General features: G+C 43.9%; 1 protein-coding gene across 14 annotated transcripts in view; it reads left to right on the plus strand.

Annotated features, from left to right (window-relative positions):
• The window catches only part of LOC137445593 (poly(rC)-binding protein 3-like), a 618,838-nt gene that overhangs the window by 535,782 nt on the left and 64,537 nt on the right, over window positions 1–18,519 (plus strand). For all 14 annotated transcript variants that reach the window (XM_068147436.1, XM_068147437.1, XM_068147444.1 and 11 more), the window contains one exon: window positions 7,820–7,999. In XM_068147436.1, the coding sequence (XP_068003537.1) occupies window positions 7,922–7,999 (78 nt within the window). In that variant the 5' untranslated portion in view covers window positions 7,820–7,921. The remainder of the gene's footprint in view (window positions 1–7,819; window positions 8,000–18,519) is intronic.

The raw sequence follows: 18,519 nt of genomic DNA on the forward strand, positions 1-18,519 counted from the left end.
GCCTTCAGGCAGCCATTGCGAGCCACCCCCTCAGCTATGTGGATTCCTAACCTCTATGTGTATGCATGGGAAGGGGGAAAATGGGAGGGGGAGGTGTGGTGGTACTGCCTTTTGGCTATATAATTAATCTTGTAGATTTTATTAATTCAGTGGAATCAGTGAGGAACTATGTTGTTCTTTGTAGCAGTCTGATGAACTTGTGGCTTAGCTGCCTGTCGTTTTAATTGCTTAGTCTGCCAACCAGTTATTGAAAAGCCATACTTGAAAATTTTGTCATGAATAGTGAGCCCACAGAACATATAATTTTATGCCATCTTGGGACAGCCAATACTGAAAATGTCTGCAAACACACATATACACACACATATATATATATATGTATATATGTGTGTATATATATGTATATATGTATATATATGGCCACAACAGCCCCATGCAGTGCTACAGGCTGGGGTCAGAGTGGCTGGAGAGCAGCCAGGTAGAGAGGGATCTGGGGGTGCTGGTTGATGGTAGGCTGAACATGAGCCTGCAGTGTGCCCAGGCAGCCAGGAGGGTCAATGGCATCCTGGCTTGCATCAGGAACAGTGTGGCCAGGAGGAGCAGGGAGGTCATTCTGCCCCTGTACACTGCACTGGTTAGGCCACACCTTGAGTCCAGTTCTGGGCCCCTCAGTTTAGGAAGGATGTTGACTTGCTGGAATGCGTCCAGAGAAGGGCAACAAAGTTGGTGAGGGGTTTGGAACACAAGCCCTATGAGGAGAGGCTGAGGGAGCTGGGGTTGCTTAGCCTGGAGAAGAGGAGACTCAGGGGTGACCTTATTGTTCTCTACAACTCCCTGAAGGGAGGTTGTAGACAGGCAGAGGTTGGTCTCTTCTCCCAGGCAGCCAGCACCAGAACAAGAGGACACAGTCTCAAGCTGCACCAGGGGAGGTTTAGGCTGGAGGTTAGGAGGAAGTTTTACACAGGGAGAGTGATTGCCCATTGGAATGGGCTGCCTGGGGAGGTGGTGGAGTCGCCATCGCTGGAGGTGTTCAGGAGGAGACTTGATAGGGTGCTAGGTGTCATGGTTTAGTTGATTAGGTGGTGTTGGATGATAGGTTGGACTTGATGATCTTGAAGGTCTCTTCCAACCTGGTCTGGTCTATTCTATTCTATTCCATTCCATTCCATTCCATTCCATTCCATTCCATTCTATTCTATTCTATTCTATTCTATTCTATTCTATTCTATTCTATTCTATTCTATTCTATTCTATTCTATTCTGACATTCGCAGGACTAAATGTGATTCTTCTGAAGAGAGAAAAAGGTTAATGTGTTTGGATGCCTTTTTCTACTTAAAGAGGAATTTTCATTTTTTGCATGACAAATAGCAGTGGAAATGTCTTCAAAAGTTCACTCAGCCCCACAGCTGGAAAAGACATGCCATTTGCTGGGAGCTATCAGATACAATCTAATTTACTTTGTTCTTTGGGCAGGATTTTTTTTGTTGGGGTTTTTTTAATTATTGTTGGTTGGTTGGATTGGGTTGGGTTGAGTTTTTTTGCTTGTTACCTGGAGCTGCAGAGCCCTGGATCTTGTCATTCTGATTTGGATTATGTGTGTTCTGGTTTAGAGTCCCAAGGTCAGAAGGGCACTGTTGTCCAACTGTCCTCCTGTCATTGCCTGCTCTCTGCTGAAGGCAGGGTAGAATGCATAAACCCTCCCTCTTAACAATTAACCATGCCATTGACTGTATCTGCCTGCATGGTACTCTCTGGTCTTCTGTGGAATACCCTGACTTTCTTCTGGCATCAGGAAAAGTGTGACACTTGGATTTTTTTTCATAGTCTGAGACTCACAGCTCCCAGAGCCATCACGGGACTTCATCACACAGACCTTGAGAAAGGAAAATCATACATATTTAGCCTTTTGTTTGCTAACAGAGAGGCACGCACAAGCCAGGAACATAGTAAATCAATAATAAAGCTGAGGGGGGAAATTATTTGACTGGTGAAATATTCATGATGCACTCATATATTGCAGCAGTAGGTTTGTAAATACATGAATGTATTGCTGGCTGGTAGGAGGCTTTGTGGAGGAAACTACTCTCTTTCTTGTGCCATGATCTGTCATCTCCATGTGCACAGAAATCCATGTTTGTGACCATGCTTGCAGTAAAATGTGCTGTGGTGGGTTGAAATACACACACACACACATGCACACATACACACACCCCCCATTAGATTTGACAGACCAGCTCAGTTGGAAGCAAGTGAAAGCTGTGTTTACAGGCAAAACTACAATCTACAATGGAATGCAATGAGTATGGACAAAATATACAGGAGTTAAAGTATTCACAGGTATTTACAATTAATAAACAGCACAAGAACTCTCCTGATCAAAGACCGAGGGAGCTACTAGGTTCACCCTCTCTGCCCCCCCACCCCCCTTAGCCCCCTGTACAAAAGGGAAAAGAGACAGAAGCACAGAAATGAATAACAAAACAATGCAGCCAAGGTCAAGCGGAAGTGAATTAGTATCCCTCCAAGAGTGAAGCAGCAAGAGAATTGTTTTGAGATAACTAGTTTCAGTCCCTTATCTCTTCCAATGGGATTGTTTAGAATTCTCTTTATTTTCCTTTTTATACCCAATAGTGATTTATTTACATTTTATTACTTTCTGTTCAAGATCTGTGAAAAATTGTTAAAGGCACAGCCTAAAACTACCACGTGTGCTTTAATTAGCTGCAAATAATGAAAGTAAAACAACACATTTTAATGTGTCTTTAAAATTGACATACTCAGGTAATTAACAATCCTGTAGGTGTATTTTATAAAGCTGTAAATGTTTTACCAGCGCACTTCGACTGCCAGGACAAGTGGGGTAGTTGTAAATGACATAGCATCATAAATCTCTACTCTCTTCATGAAAAAGTGTGTGGGTTTCGCACACTATTCTTTGTTGTGGGAAGTTTCACAGTATCACAGTATCACCAAGATTGGAAGAGACCTCAAAGATCATCAAGTCCAACCTGTCACCACAGACCTCATGACAGCTAAACCATGGCACCAAGTGCCACGTCCAGTCCCCTCTTGAACACCTCCAGGGACAGTGACTCCACCACCTCCCTGGGCAGCATATTCCAATGACAAATGACTCTCTCAGTGAAGAACTTTCTCCTCACCTCAAGCCTAAACTTCCCCTGGTGCAGCTTGAGACTGTGTCCTCTTGTTCTGGTGCTGGTTGCTAGAGAGAAGAGACCGACCCCTTCCTGGCTACAACCAGCCTTCAGGTAGTTGTAGAGAGCAATGAGGTCACCCCTGAGCCTCCTCTTCTCCAGGCTAAACAATCCCAGCTCCCTCAGCCTCTCCTCATAGGGCTTGTGCTCAAGGCCTCTCCCCAGCCTTGTTGCCCTTCTCTGGACACATTCAAGTGTCTCGATGTCCTTCCTAAACTGAGGGGCCCAGAACTGGACACAGGACTCAAGGTGTGGCCTAACCAATGCAGAGTACAGGGGCACAATGACTTCCCTGCTCCTGCTGGCCACACTATTCTTAATGCAGACCAGGATGCCATTGGCCTTCCTGGCCACCTGGGCACACTGCTGGCTCATGTTTAGGCGGCTGTCAATCAGCACCCCAGGTCCCTTTCTGTTTGGGAGCTCTCCAGCCACTCTGACCCCAGTCTGTAGCTCTGTTTCCTTTCTGAATATATTCTATGGTTCTATATATTCTATGATTCTAATATATTCCCTTTGTATCTCACACAGCTGCCTAACTTCTTAGAATCATTGAATCAACCAGGTTGGAAAACACCTCAGAGATCATCAAGTCCAACCTGTCACCTAATACCTAACATTGCCTGCATGCACATTCTTAGCCTTCCCCCCAACATCTGTTCTGCTTCTCAGTACCCGGTATCAGAGTTTAAGTTGTAGGGAGGATATTGCCATGGTTTAGTAGTCATGAGGTCTTGGGTGAGAGGTTGGACTTGATGATCTTTGAGGTCTTTTCCAACCTTATTGATTCTATGATGGCCAAAGACAAAAATCCTTAAAAGAAACCTTGATAGCAGTGATATAGCTAAGAATATTTGTGGTGGAATTCAATTTTTAACCTCTGCTTTTAAAAAATAGATTTTGGGGGGCAGGGTGCATTTTTTTCTGGACCAGTTCAGGCTTAGCTGGGGGTTGGTTTATTATCTGGGAAAAGGCTTTGCTCCAAATTTTTTTCACAGTGAGCATATTGCTGTTACATCACAGCAGTGAAGGGCCATGGCAACTGTAAAACTGTATCTAGTCTGAGATTATTTTTCCCAAGTGGGAATTCATTTCATTAGAAGCATAGCTGTACCTTCAGCACTATGTTTTAGTCCCTAAAAGGTCTTATATACCTTGCTTCTCCTTGAAATACATCCATAACATGACATCTTCCAAATATGTCCTAAGCTACTGTGAGTTGCTAGAAATCTCAGACGACCAATATTGCTTCTGTAAAGTCAGACATGTGGAGAAGTATTCTACTGTTTATGTACCAAAGTGTTCCTCCTATTTGGTTTTGGGTTGATTGTTGGGTTGCTTTTGGTTTGGTTCAGTTTGGTTTTCGACAGACCTGAGTAACCTGAGTAGAAAATACTTGGGCTGTCAGAGCCAGAGCATTTCCTTCAGTAAGCAGCAAGGAAGAGGAAAGCACCATGGGACCATTCCCTTCCTTAGGGAACAACCAGAGCCTCCATTGCTTTATGCTTGTCAGAAGTGACCATCCTGGTCACCCTCTGGCAGATTTTTCTGTGAGTCCTGGTCTAACCTTAGAGAAACTGAATGCATCCTGATACCTCTCTATGTCATTTCCTCCTGGCTGTCATGAGACATTTTCCTCTTACCCTTTTGCACACATGGCCAGGCTGATGCTGTTGTCTGCTTTCTCACCCAGGCACCTTACTTTTCTTTATGCTTTTCTCCATCTGGATAGCTGATAAGTAATGTAAGTGATAAGCCTAGAAATGTGGAATAAATGGGATTTATTTCAGTAGCTGTGGCCTGAGTGGTAGAGCATATTGGTATGAAAACCACTGAGTCCATGCTGGGTTAGGGAAAGTCAGCCCTGGAAGTGAGGCGTGTAGGCAGAAGCTGTTCTGTGGTAGCAACTAATGAGTTTTCTTTTAGAAAGGAGTTGTTTAAGTTGCTCTTTCTCCTTCTTGCTTTTCACCTCTCTTCAAGCATGGCTGCCTCTTATTCTTGCAGTCACTGAAGGCACAGAAGCTCTCTATGGTTCTGAATACTCCTGCAGAGACTTGAGAGAAAACTCTGCATCCTCCAATGTATTTCCCAGTGGCAAAAAATCAGGAGTGGCTTGGCCACTTGCAGGCTCAGGCTGAAGTGAGAAACATCAGCCACCAAAGGACTGACTTTCTTGGATGGTCTTCAAATAATACACAAAGGGCAAAACATGTAGCATTTGGAAATGACAGTCAGCAGGTTTAAGCTAGACAAAATTTAAGAAGTTCATTGAGATACTTGAATGTGTCCAGAGAAGGGCAATGAGGCTGGTGAGGGGTCTCAAGCACAAGCCATGTGAGGAGAGGCTGAGCCATTGGAATGTGCTGCTGAGGGAGGTGGTGGAGTCACCATCATTGGAGGTGTTTAGGAAGAGACTGGATGGGGTGCTTGGTGCCATGGTTTAGTTGATAAAATAGTGTTGGATGATAAGTTGGACTCAATGATCTTGAAGGGCTCTTCCAACCTGGTTAATTCTATTCTATTCTATTCTATTCTATTCTATTCTATTCTATTCTATTCTATTCTATTCTATTCTATTCTATTCTATAGAAGTGTTTTAAAGGAGAGTGGATAAAGCACTTATTGCTATGGTTTAGTTGCTTAGATGGTGTTGGGTGATAGGTTGGACTTGATGATCTCAAAGGTCTTTTCCAACCTGCTTTATTCTGTATTCAGTTGACAAAACAGTTTGCATGATGCTACCAGCGACTTGTTTAGGGGAATGATTTTGTAGGCCCTTCCAGTAGTTTAGAATACAATAGAATAGAGTAGGGTAGGGTAGAATAGAATAGAATAGAATAGAATAGAATAGAATAGAATAGAATAGAATAGAATAGAATAGAATAGAATAGAATAGAATAGAATAGAATAGAATAGAATAGAATAGAATAGAATAGAATAGAATAGAATAGAATAGAATAGAATAGAATAGACCAGGTTGGAAGACACCTTTGAGATCATTCCTCAGCAGTTTCCACACAGGAACAACAACCTGTAACCCCATTGAGACACTGTTGTGTGCTCTGAGCCACAAAATGGTTGTCCCTAGGCGTGCTCATCAGCCAGTGCTAACCAAATTTTGGGGAAACACCAAGATACCAACAGGGTTGTAAGTAATGAGAGTTGATTACAGAGAGCCATGATGTCTGTTTGAGGTCTTATGCTCTATGTCATGGGTTGAGTTGAACCTGCTGCTGTTATTCATACCATGCTGCAGTCATGCCAGCTTCAAAACAATGAAAGTGCTGGCTGGAGCAAAGTATTATGGGGCTTGAAGTTCAGATTGCAGTATGGGAGGCTTCTGGTTCCAGTTGCTGCTTGTGAGATCTGGCTTCTTGGATGTGGTCTTTTTTTCTTCTGCAGGCATGGCAATGGAAAGAGTGGGACTCACATAGCTGCTGGGTTTGGGTTTCTGTTTTATGCCTTTTTTTCCCCTCCCTTTGTATTTCACTGCACCACTTCTGCAAATAGGCTAAGATGGAGTAATCATGTATTGTATTATTAGATTAATTAGATTATTAGCAAAGGTAATTACACATTGTGCTTATGTTACCTTAAACTCTTATCTCTATCTCAGCTCTGAGTTTTGTGTGTTACTCTTCCCCTCGCTTTTGTGTTGGGGATGCAGACCCTTGTGCTAAGTCATTTCACTCTGTAAGATAGGCCTGGAAAGGACAAAACCAAATAAGGAGTCTGAAAGCCTTTTCTGCTGTGGAATTTGCTTGCCCATGGTAATATTGCTTCCTGCCCTTGTTTTTATTTGTAATGATAAATGTCCGTGCATCAATACACTCATAATGCATCCTGCTTGTCCCTTCAAAGCCAGCCTGTGTAGCTTTCATTAGAATTTTAGGATATTTATGGCTTTGTAAATGACTGGAAATCTGCAATTTGTTGTTAGGAATTAGGAAAAATCTCACTCTAGGTGGGGCTGAAGATCAGCTTTGGCCTTTGAGGGGCTGAACCACCTCTGGGCTTGGTAGACAAAAACAAAGTCAGTGCCCAGATTTACAGCAGCAAGTGGCTCTTAGTTACTCAGATGTCTCAGATAACGTGTCATCCGCTGTTGCTGGCAGGGATCAGTGTTTAGGCTCAGAATTAATTTTTCTCTAGCTCGAGAGAAAACAGAAATACCTCTTCTGCAAGAGCAAAAAGAGAACGTGGTAGTAACAGAGGGGACAATGAAAACCACACTGGGCACGTGTGAAAATGCATGCATGTACTGCATATACACACTGCAAATGCTAACAGAGACAAGAGCTGTTCAGAAGAAAACCATGGTGTTTCACTCCGTTGTGCTCTGTGCTTTCAGCTTTGAAATACAGGAAGAGAAGAGAATTTTTAAGGTTTCAGAAAGGAGTTTATTTTGGTTTTGGTGAAGGGCTAAAAATGTTGGCTGGGGGTGGGGGAAGGATAATAATCAAAGGAGCCTTTTCAACGCTAAGCTGTAGTCCAGAAAATCAAAAGGAGGAATGTTAATTGGTTTGTACAACACGATGTTCTCAGTTCACAGTAACTTCAGCCACTCAATGGTAGTTTTTATTTTTCTCTCTCTCTTTATAGGTTAAGTGAATAGGGGAAGAAAAAGCCAACAACCAACCAAACAAAGAAAACCCCCAAACCAAAAACGAAGCTGCTTCCAAGTATTGAAGATACACGGCCAGGATGAACACGAAGGACGGAAAGGCAACCGAAGGAGGTCTCAACGTCACGCTTACCATACGCCTGCTCATGCACGGCAAGGTGAAGAAGCATTTACTGTTGCCACAGCAGCTGCTTGTGTATTGATTGTGTGCAGTTGCCATCAGAGCCTGACAGTGCCATTGACAGAGGGTTTGCTCCTTCTCCTCCAACCTAAGTCAAAAGCACCCTTGCTGTGACCTAAAAATCACCCCCTGCCTTTCAAAGCATCACACTTAAATTTGCACTGCAGCCCGTATTCATTGGAACAAACCCTGCTTATACCGAAGCATACAATCATAGAATGGTTAGGGTTGGAAGGGACCTCAAGGATCATCTCATTCCAACCTCCCTGCCACGGTCAGGGCCTCCTCACACTACCATCAGGTTGCTCACAGCCACATCCAGCCTGGCCCCTTAAAAACCTCCAGGGATGAGGCTTCCTCCCTGGGCAACCTGTTCCAGTGTCTCACCACTCTCACGGGGAAGAACTTCTTCCTAACATCCAATCTGAATCTACCCATTTCTAGTTTTTTTCCATTCCCCCTAGTCCTGTCATTACCTGATACCCTAAAAAGTCTCTCTCCAGGTTTCTTGTAGCCCCCTTTAGATACTGGAAGGCCACAATTAGATCTCCTCAGAGCCTTCTCTTCTCCAGACTGAACAGCCCCAACTCCCTCAGTCTGTCTTCATAGGAGAGGTGCTCCAGCCCTCTGATCATATGTTGAAGGCAAGTGGGGTAGTTCTATGTTATTTTGATGTAGGATCTCATTAGAGTGAACCCCCTGATATACCAAGCATGTGTCCAGGTCCCTTGTGGATTTATTTTGGAAAGATGACTGTTGCTTCATTTCTGTCTACCACAGCACTTAAACACGCAAGATTAAGTGTGAAATCTGTGCCACAGACAAAGTGCCAGCTCAGCACTGTCAGACTTAACACTCTGATAGCTGTTTATTTCAGATTGTCAGATCACAAAATGGACTTCTGATTTGAAAAAACACATTTTATAGGTAGGTTTGTGTTATTTGCATCAGGCAGCTCCAGGCATTATTAGGCTTCATCAATGAGTGTTACATAAAAGAAGTGGTTTGGGCTCTTTCCTAACAAGAAGCAGTGAATATCTGCACATATCATTCTAGAGATCAAATTTGCATCTATAAATCTAAATATATATATATATTTACTTCTAAAATTTAATTTAATCATTAAAACAACACATTTTAAAACCACACTTTCAACCTATGGCACAAACATACCAACAGCATAAATAGGAGACTAAGGTACTTCCCTCTGTGTTTTGGTTATGGAGCTGCTAGGTGTGAGGGGATATGGTTTAAATTCAGACATTAGAAAAACCTCAGAAATTAGGTTATGTCAGGTCAAATTATGTGTTTTCTCAGAAATGATAAAATCATTTTGTTTGATTTATCCCCCCCGCCCCCCCCCAAGATTCAGCTTCAGGCAGGCATCTGGTGTGTAAAAGCTCCATTTCAAATAGGGATCTGCCAAACAAATTGAATAACAGTCTCTCTTACCAAACCCACCTAAAATCTGTACAGGTCTGCATTAAAAATTAGGTCTCAGAGGTTGATTGTACCAGGTTCTGGTCCCAGTCCAAAAAAATATTTGAATACATCCTTACATACAGCAACCCCATGCAGTGCTACAGGCTGGGGTCAGAGTGGCTGGAGAGCGGCCAGGCAGAGAGGGACCTAGGGGTGCTGGTTGATGGTAGGCTGAACATGAGCCTGCAGAGTGCCCAGGCAGCCAAGAGGGCCAATAGCATCCTGGCCTGGATCAGGAATAGTGTGACCAGCAGGATCAGGGATGTGATTCTCCCCGTCTACACTGCACTGGCCACACCTTGAGTACTGTGTCCAGTTCTGGGCCCCTCAGTTTAGGAAGGATGTTGACTTGCTGGTACGTGTCCAGAGAAGGGCAATGAAGTTGGTGAGGGGTTTGGAACACAAGCCCTATGAGGAGAGGCTGAGGGAGCTGGGGTTGCTTAGCCTGGAGAAGAGGAGACTCAGGGGTGACCTTATTACTCTCTACAACTACATTAAGGGAGGTTGTAGACAGGCAGAGGTTGGACTCTTCTCCCAGGCATCCAGCACCAGAACAAGAGGACACAGTCTCAAGCTGCACCAGGGGAGGTTTAGGCTGGAGGTTAGGAAGAAGTTCTATACAGAGAGAGTGATTGGCCATTGGAATGGGCTGCTTGGGGAGGTGGTGGAGTCACCATCATTGGAGGTGTTCAGGAGGTGACTTGATGGGATGCTTGGTGCCATGGTTTAGTTGATTAGGTGGGTTGGATTTGTTGATAGGTTGGACGTGATGATCTTGAAGGTCTCTTCCAACCTGGTCTATTCTATTCTATTCTATTCTATTCTAGTCTAGTCTAGTCTAGTCTAGTCTAGTCTAGTCTAGTCTAGTCTAGTCTATTCTATTCTTCTATTCTATTCTTATCCTTGGGGGGTATAAGTAGCCCTGCTGGTTTCAGTCAAATTCCCATGCTTCTTTTGAACCAGTGTCAGACAGCTCTGCTTCTTTCAGATTCATGCCTTTAAAGCAAAACTCGAGCTTCTGTCATTTTCAGGACATCTTAGTTAAACTGTGGGCTAGGTGTTTGGTTTGGTTTGGTTTGGTTTTTTAATTTAAAAAATATAAGTTAAATTAGAAGCAGCTAATTTTCCTGTTAACCATCAATGACTGTGTGCAACCACTTTTAACAACGTGAAGTACTGGGACCAGTCTTGTTTAACATCTTTGTTGGCGACATGGACAGTGGCATTGAGTGCACCTTCAGCAAGTTTGCTGATAACACCAAGCTGTGTGGTGCAGCAGACATGCTGGAGGGAAGGGATCCATCCAGAGGGACCTTGACAGGCTGGAGAGGTGGGCACAAGCCAACCTCATGAGGTTCAACAAGACCAAATGCAAGGTCCTGCACCTGGGTTGGGGCAATCCCAAGCACTGATACAGGCTGGGCAGCTACTGACTTGAGAGCAGCCCTGAAGAAAAGGACCCTAGGGGTGCTGGGGGATGAGATGCTCAACAGGAGCCAGCAGTGTGCACTTGCAGCCCAGAAATCCAATCACATCCTGGGCTGCATCAAGAGAAGCAGAGCCAGCAGGTCAAGGAAGATGATTCTCCCCCTCTACTCAGCTCTGGTGAGACCCCACCTGGAATACTGCGTCCAGTTCTGGAGCCTCTATTACAGGAAGGATCTGGATGCGCTGGAATGTGTCCAGAGAAGGGCCACAAGGATGATCAGAGGGCTGGAGCTCCTCTCCTATGAGGACAGAGTGAAGGCGTTGGGGCTGTTCAGTCTGGAGAAGAGAAGACTCCAAAGAGACCTTCTTTTGGCCACTGAAGGGGGCTACAAGAAGGCTGGGGAAGGACTTTTTAGGGTGTCAGGTAATGATAGGACTAGGGGGAATGGAGCAAAAGTAGAAATGGGTAGATTCAGGTTGAATGTTAGGAAGAAGTTCTTCCCCATGAGGGTGATGAGACCCTGGAACAGGTTGCCCAGGGAGGTGGTAAAAGCTTCATCCCTGGAGGTTTTTAAAAGGCCAGGCTGCATGTGGCTGTGAGCAACCTGATGTAGTGTGAGGTGTCCCTGGCCATGGCAGGGGGGTTGGAACTAGATGATCCTTGAGGTCCCTTCCAACCCTAACAATTCTATGATTTTCTGTGTCCAATCTTCAATGCATGTGCAGTCCCAAGGGTCTAAATTGAACCCATAAAAGCTATGAAGTTCAAATTCTAAGTGGGAGTGTACCATGTGTTCTTAGTTAACACGGCACGATGGGTATACTATTAACTCTACTATGCTCTAATCATGTATTCTGTTGTGCCTAAGTATTAGAAAGAGGACATTAAATCAGAATTTATTGTGGTCATAAAAAGGAACAGTCTTACGGTTTCTTTGATGTAATTTTTGTGATTTAGAAATTACTCTATAGCAGAATGAAGGATCTCTCAGTCAATATGAACTCCATGTGAAAAGGTCACTCTGAAAGCTTTATGTGCCTCTGAAAATGAAGCAACACATTTCTAGGCTCTTCCTTAAGATTTATTATAATGGCATTGGCAGAAATTTCTAATCTCTAATTAGTATTTCCAGACAAAACAATTAAGTGAAGCAGAGCTTGGGTTTTAAATAACTGGTCATAACTTGAAAGAGAAAAGGGGAATTAAAAGGCCATTATAAAAAGTAACAGCAGCAAACTGGATTCAGTGAGATGATTTTTAAAGCAAGATCACAGAATCACAGAATGTTAGGGTTTGGAAGGGACCACAAAAGATCATTGAGTCAAGCCCTCCTGCCAGAGCAGGATCAGCTAGAGCAGGTCACACAGGGATACATCCAGGTGGGTTTTGAATGTGTCCAGTGAAGGAGACTTGACAACCTCTCTGGGCAGCCTGTTCTAGTGCTCTGTCATCCTGACAGTGACAAAGTTTTTCCTTATCTTTGCATGGAATCTCCTATGTTCCAGCTTGCACCCACTGCCTCTTGTCCTATCATTGGACATCACTGAGCAGAGCCTGGATCTATCCTCCTGATACTCACTCTTCACATATTTATAAATAATAATGAGATCACTCCTCAGTCTCCTCCAAGCTGAAGAGACACAGCTCCCTCAGCCTTTCCTCATATGGGAGACGTTCCACTCCCTCCAGCTCTGCGTTGGACTCTTTCAAGCAGTTCCCTGAGGTCCTTCTTGAACTGAGGGGCCCAAAAGTGGACACAATATTCCAGATGCAGCCTTGCTGGGACGGAGTAGAGGGGTTGGAGACCCTCTCTCAACCTCCTAGTCACACCTCAGGATGTTATTGGCCTTCTTGGCCACAAGGGCACATTGCTGGCTCATTGTCATCCTGTTGTCCACCAGAATGCCCAGGTCTTTTTTCCCAGGGCTGCTCTCCAAAAGATCAGCCCCCAACCTGTACTGATACATGGAGTTCTTTCCCAGATGCAAGACTCTACACTTGTGCTTGTTGTATTTCATTAAATTTCTCCCCAGCCAACTTTCCAGCCTGTCCAGATCCTGCTGAGTGGCAGCACAGCCTTGTGCTGTGTCAGCCATCCCTCCCAGTTGTGTCTTATTTTGTGTTATCATTTTGGGCTTATTTATTTATTAATATTTTTCGTGGAATTATGCTGATCTATCCTTACTAACCTTAGCTCTGTCCCTCTGTGTAGAAATTCTACACAGAGAGAGTGATTGCCCATTGGAATGGGCTGCCCGGGGAGGTGGTGGAGTCACCATCATTGGAGGTGTTTAGGAGGAGACTTGATGGGGTGCTTGGTTGCATGGTTTAGTTGATTAGGTGAGTTGGATAATGGGTTGGACATGATGATCTTGAAGGTCTCTTCCAACCTGGTCTGGTCTATTCTATTCTATTCTATTCTATTCTATTCTATTCTATTCTATTCTAAAACTTTATTACCAGTGTATCTTCACATAGGGAAGGTCTGTGTGCTTTCTGATATTTGCTTCAGTTTTGACTGAAAGTCCAGAACTTGTTCTGTTCTGCTTAGTTACCTTGGCTGTAAATTCTGCATACTTAGGAAATTTTTGAGGTGTACTTTTCATGTATTTGTGTAGGGGCTTGTGGAGGGTTAGAGAGAAAGGCCTAGCCTCCTCTCCCCCACAAAGAGGAAGAAAAACCACAGCTAGCCAGCCGGAGAAGCAAAAGGGAAATGCTATATTTACAAGCAATTTTTAGAGAATGCAGGATATATACACAATTTACAGTATTTACAATATATACACAGAAATATACAGCAAAGTAAAAAGAAAAATGATAATACAGGAACGAAATTCCCTCTTCTGCTGAGGAAGGTTCCCCCCCTGTACCCCCTTCTCTCCCTTTTTTCCCCAAAGAGGGTTAGAAAGAGAGAAAAAGAGCAGTTATTAATTAAAGCAGTTATAAATTAAAGCAAAGTGTTAGTAGGCCACACGCTTATCTGTCCAAGGTCAGTCTGGCAGAGAGCCTAGAAGCAAATGAGCTGGAAAGGGAGGAGGGAAGAGTGAACTGAGGAAAGTCTCAGCTGCACTCAAAACTTAAAGTTGCATCCTACCAATCTACCAATGAAATTCGTTTAGACCTGTCTTTTGTTTGCAAAACATTCAGCCATAGTGCCCCAGTACTGTCCTTTTCTTAAAGGCACAGCCTCAAACGGTCACAGGGCTTTAAGTCAAGGAATGGGCACCTTCATTAGGCAGGTCAGCTAAATTCTGTACCTGCAGACAGAAAAATCAGGATTTGTATGAGTGGAGAGAAATCTGCAAGTGAATGGGCAATTAAAAAGCATATGTAGCAACTGCAAACAAAACAAGTGTCATAGAATCAATAAGGTTGGAAAGACCTCAAAGATCATCAAGTCCAACCTGTCACCCAGCACCTCATGACTACTAAACCATGGCTTCAAGTGCCATGTCCAATCCTTTTTTGAACAGCACCCTCCTTCTGCTGGCCACACCATTCCTGATACAGGCCAGGATGCTGTTGGTCTTCATGGCCAGCTGAGCACACTGCTGGCCTATGTTCAGATGGCTGTCAATGAGCAACCCCAGATCCTTTTCTAGCAGGCAGCTTTCCAACCACTCTGCCCAGGCCTGTAACGTTGCATGTAGTTATTGTGACCGAAGTGCTTGACCTTGTTTAGTGTCATCTGCAAACTTAGGGTGTGCTCAATTGGTCACCCTTCAGCCTCCTATTTTCCAAACTAAACAATTCCAGTCCCCTTAGCTGCCCCTCATAAGACTTGTTCTCTAGACCCCTCCCCAGCTTCACTGCCCGTCTTAGGACACTTGTGAGAGTATAACCCTGAAGAGAAAGCAGGAGCAGCACAAAATATTTGTCATACCTGGTTGTGATGAATTAGAGGACAAGTGTTGGGGAGTATGCCACAGGGGCAGCGATCAGACATTCTTCCCATCCACAGGCAGGGTATTTTAAAAGTAAAGTCAGGGAAAACTTGGTTTATGGGCCTGTGAAGAGGGGAGAAGCCTGCCCAAGCATGCTGCACCATCCATCACTGGAAGTATTTAAGAATGAGTTAAACTAAAATGATTGCATCCTTTAAAGCTGCCATGGCACCGCAGCCTCTGCTGCTCGGGACCTTTTTAACTGAAATACCTGGATGCTGCTTCAGAGAGGGCAGGAACAGGAAAAGCTTTTGAAGTATATGTAGGAGTTAGATATTAAATAATGCAGAAAGCATTTTCATCTTTTATTAATGAGAAAGGTGCACCACATTAAGGAATAAAGCTGTTTCATGCATTTCAGTAGAGAAAAACAGGGAATATGTGCTGGTGCTGTTTACATTGCCCTACTTCTGTATTTTCCATCTAATTCCTGATGTTTTGTGAAGTCAAATAAGTAAAATTGCTGTGTAGGATAGATATGTGAATAGATGAGGATATGTTTTTACCTTTGTAAACTTCATGATTTTTGGTCAGGGTTGGAATATGGCAGGGATGGTAAGATTTCTGCTTCCAGCAAAGGCAAAAGTAGCAGCATTTACTCAGATCAGATCAACATTTTTGAGGGGCTTAGGGAACACAAACTGAGTGTGTGTGTGCGTTCATGGGCAAACAGTACCCAACCATCAAAGCCCTCTGTAAAGAAGGCAAAACTCAAGCTCCAAAAGACATACAACTTTCACTTTTTCTACCTCTTTAAATTTTTGTCAAAATCAAAAGTTTTTTCATAGAATCAGTGAGGTTGGAAGAGACCTCAAAGATCATCAAGTCCAACCTGTCACCCAACACCTCATGACTACTAAACCATGGCACCAAGTGCCACGCCTGATCCCCTCTTGAACACCTCCAGGGACTCCACCACCTCCCTAGGCAGCACATTCCAATGGCTAACAACTCTCTCTGTGAAGATCTTTCTCCTCACCTCGAGCCTAAACTTCCCCTGGTGCAGCTTGAGACTGTGTCCTCTTGTTCTGGTACTGGTTGCTTGGGTGAAGAGACCAGCCTCCTCCTGGCTACAACCTCCCTTGGCTGTCTGCATGTTATAAGTTCTTTGATGGAGCTCAGTGTTTCTCTCTTGTTACTCCTTGGTCACCTTCTGCTGATATTTTTATTCCCCTAACTTGTGCCTGTTGTTTTGTTTGTTTTGTTTGTTTTCACTCCCTTGCTAACATAGTGTTTTCTTGTTTGCTAACTAAAGTAATGAGGTTGGAAGACTGTCAAAAATCATAGCCCCACACACAGGTGTCTGCTGACATACCTTAGTGCTTGACATTTGCAGTTCACTTGTTCTAGTTTTGATCATGTATGCCCAGAAAGAAAGAACTCTTGAAAAAACAGCTGCTTTGATTAGGATGGATAATGGTTACATGATTTGAGGCTGGTTTGTATTTGTATTTGTACACAGACAGTGTTAACAGGCTGATTGCAACCCACTGTAAGGGGCAGGAAGACTGGGTTCAAGCCCATCTACTGAACCTGAAGGTACCTATGTCTATGGGACCTGATGAGATCCATCTGCAGGTCCTGAAGAGACTAGCAGATAGAATAGAATAGAATGGAATGGAATGGAATGGAATGGAATGGAATGGAATGGAATGGAATGGAATAGAATAGAATAGAATAGAATAGAATAGAATAGAATAGAATAGAATAGAATAGAATAGAATAGAATAGAATAGAATAGAATAGAATAGAATAGAATAGACCAGGTTGGAAGAGACCTTCAAGATCATTGTGTCCAACCTATTATCCAACCCACCTAATCAACTAAACCATGGCACCAAGCACCCAATGAAGTTGCAAATCCATTTTCCATCATATTTGAAAAGTCATGGTGTTCTGGTGAAGTTCCACTGAATGGAAAAAGGAGACACATAAGCCTCATTTTCAAAAAGGGAAATAAGGAAGACCCAGGGAGCTACAGGCCAGTAAGTCTAACCTCAGTGCCTGGCAAGATAATGGAGCAGATCTTCTTGAAGACTCTGCTAAGGCACATGGAAGACAAGGAGGTAGTTGTTGGCAACTGACGTGGTTTCACAAAGGGCAAATCCTGCCTGCCAAATTAGGTGGCTTTTCATGATGGGGTCACAGCATCAGTGGGTAAGGGAAGAGCAACTGACGTCATCTTCCTGAACTTGTAGAAAGCATTTGACACTGTCCCACACAACATCCTGGTCTCTAAATTCAAAGGACACAGATCTGATGGATCAGCCACTTGGTGGATAAGGAATTGGCTGGATGGCCAATCTCAAAGTGTCACAATCAATGGCTCAATGTCCAAATGGAGACTTGTGACAAGTGAAGTCCCTTAGGGATCAGTACTGGGACTGGTGCTCTTTAACATCTTTGTCAGTGGTATGGACAGTGGGACAGAGTGCACCCTCAGGAATTTTGCTGCTGACACCAAGCTGTGTGGTGCAGTCAACACACTGGAGGAAAGGGATCCACACAGGGGAACCTTGACAGGCTAGAGAGGTGAGTCCCTGCCAACTTCATGAAGTTCAGCAAAGCAAAGTGCAAGGTCCTGCACCTGGATCAGGGTGATCCCAAGCACCAATTCAAGATGTGTGATAAGTGGTTTGAGAGCAGCCCTGCAGAGAAGAACTTGGGGGTGCTGGCTGATGAGGCACTTGGCATGAGCTGGCAATGTACTCCTGCAGCCCAAAATGCCAACTGTGTACTGGGCTGCATCGACAGATTCATGGGCCAGCAGGTCAAGGGAGGTGATTTCTGCCCTTCTGCTATTGTGAAACCCCACATGGATGACTGTGGACAGCTCTGGAGCCCCAGTACAAGAGAGACTTAGATCAGTTGGAGACAAGGGCCATGAAGATGATCAAAGGACTAGAGCACCTCTCCTATGAGGACAGGCTAAGGGAATTGGGTTTGTTCAGCCTGGAGATGGGAAGGCTCCAGGGAGACCTTATAGTGGCCTTCCAGTACTTGAAGGGAACTTACAGAAAAGCTGGAGAGGGACTGTGATGATAGACAAGGTGCAATGTTTTCAGACTAGAGCAGGGTAAATTTAGATTAGACATTAGGAAGAAATTCTTTACTATGAGGATGATAAGACACTGCAATGGGTTGCTCAGAGAAGTTGTGGATGTCTCATCCCTGGAATTGTTTAAGACCAGGCTAGATGAGGCTTTGAGCAACCTGGTCTAGTGAAAGGTATCCCTGCCTGTGGCAGGGGGATTTAAACTAGATGATCTTCCAATTCAAGCTGTGCTGTGATTCTGTGACCCTAGAGACTCACCATTAAATGTTAATTGTAGATGCAGACGGTAAAGAGATTGTGCTAGGAGAAAGAGACTAAATTCCAGGAAAGTAGCTAAATGGAGATTTAAAAGTCATGTCCATGAGATGAAACAGGATAAAATGTTCAAATGTGCCAGCAGGGAAAGGACAGGTCACCATCTTGTAATGGTGGCACAGGAGTCTGTGCTTCCTCCCTCCAGTACAAACCTGCAGAAGAAAAAATGCATCATTTCCAGAGGAACTCTATGAAGGAGTGCATTAATGAAACCATATTCAGTGCAGTGAAGTCTGCAAGAAAACAAAGTAGAATGTAATAATAGATTGAGT

This window comes from Melanerpes formicivorus, unplaced genomic scaffold (assembly GCF_026170545.1).
Source record: "Melanerpes formicivorus ecotype bairdi unplaced genomic scaffold, bMelFor1.0.p_v2 SCAF_15, whole genome shotgun sequence".
Lineage (NCBI taxonomy): Eukaryota > Metazoa > Chordata > Aves > Piciformes > Picidae > Melanerpes > Melanerpes formicivorus.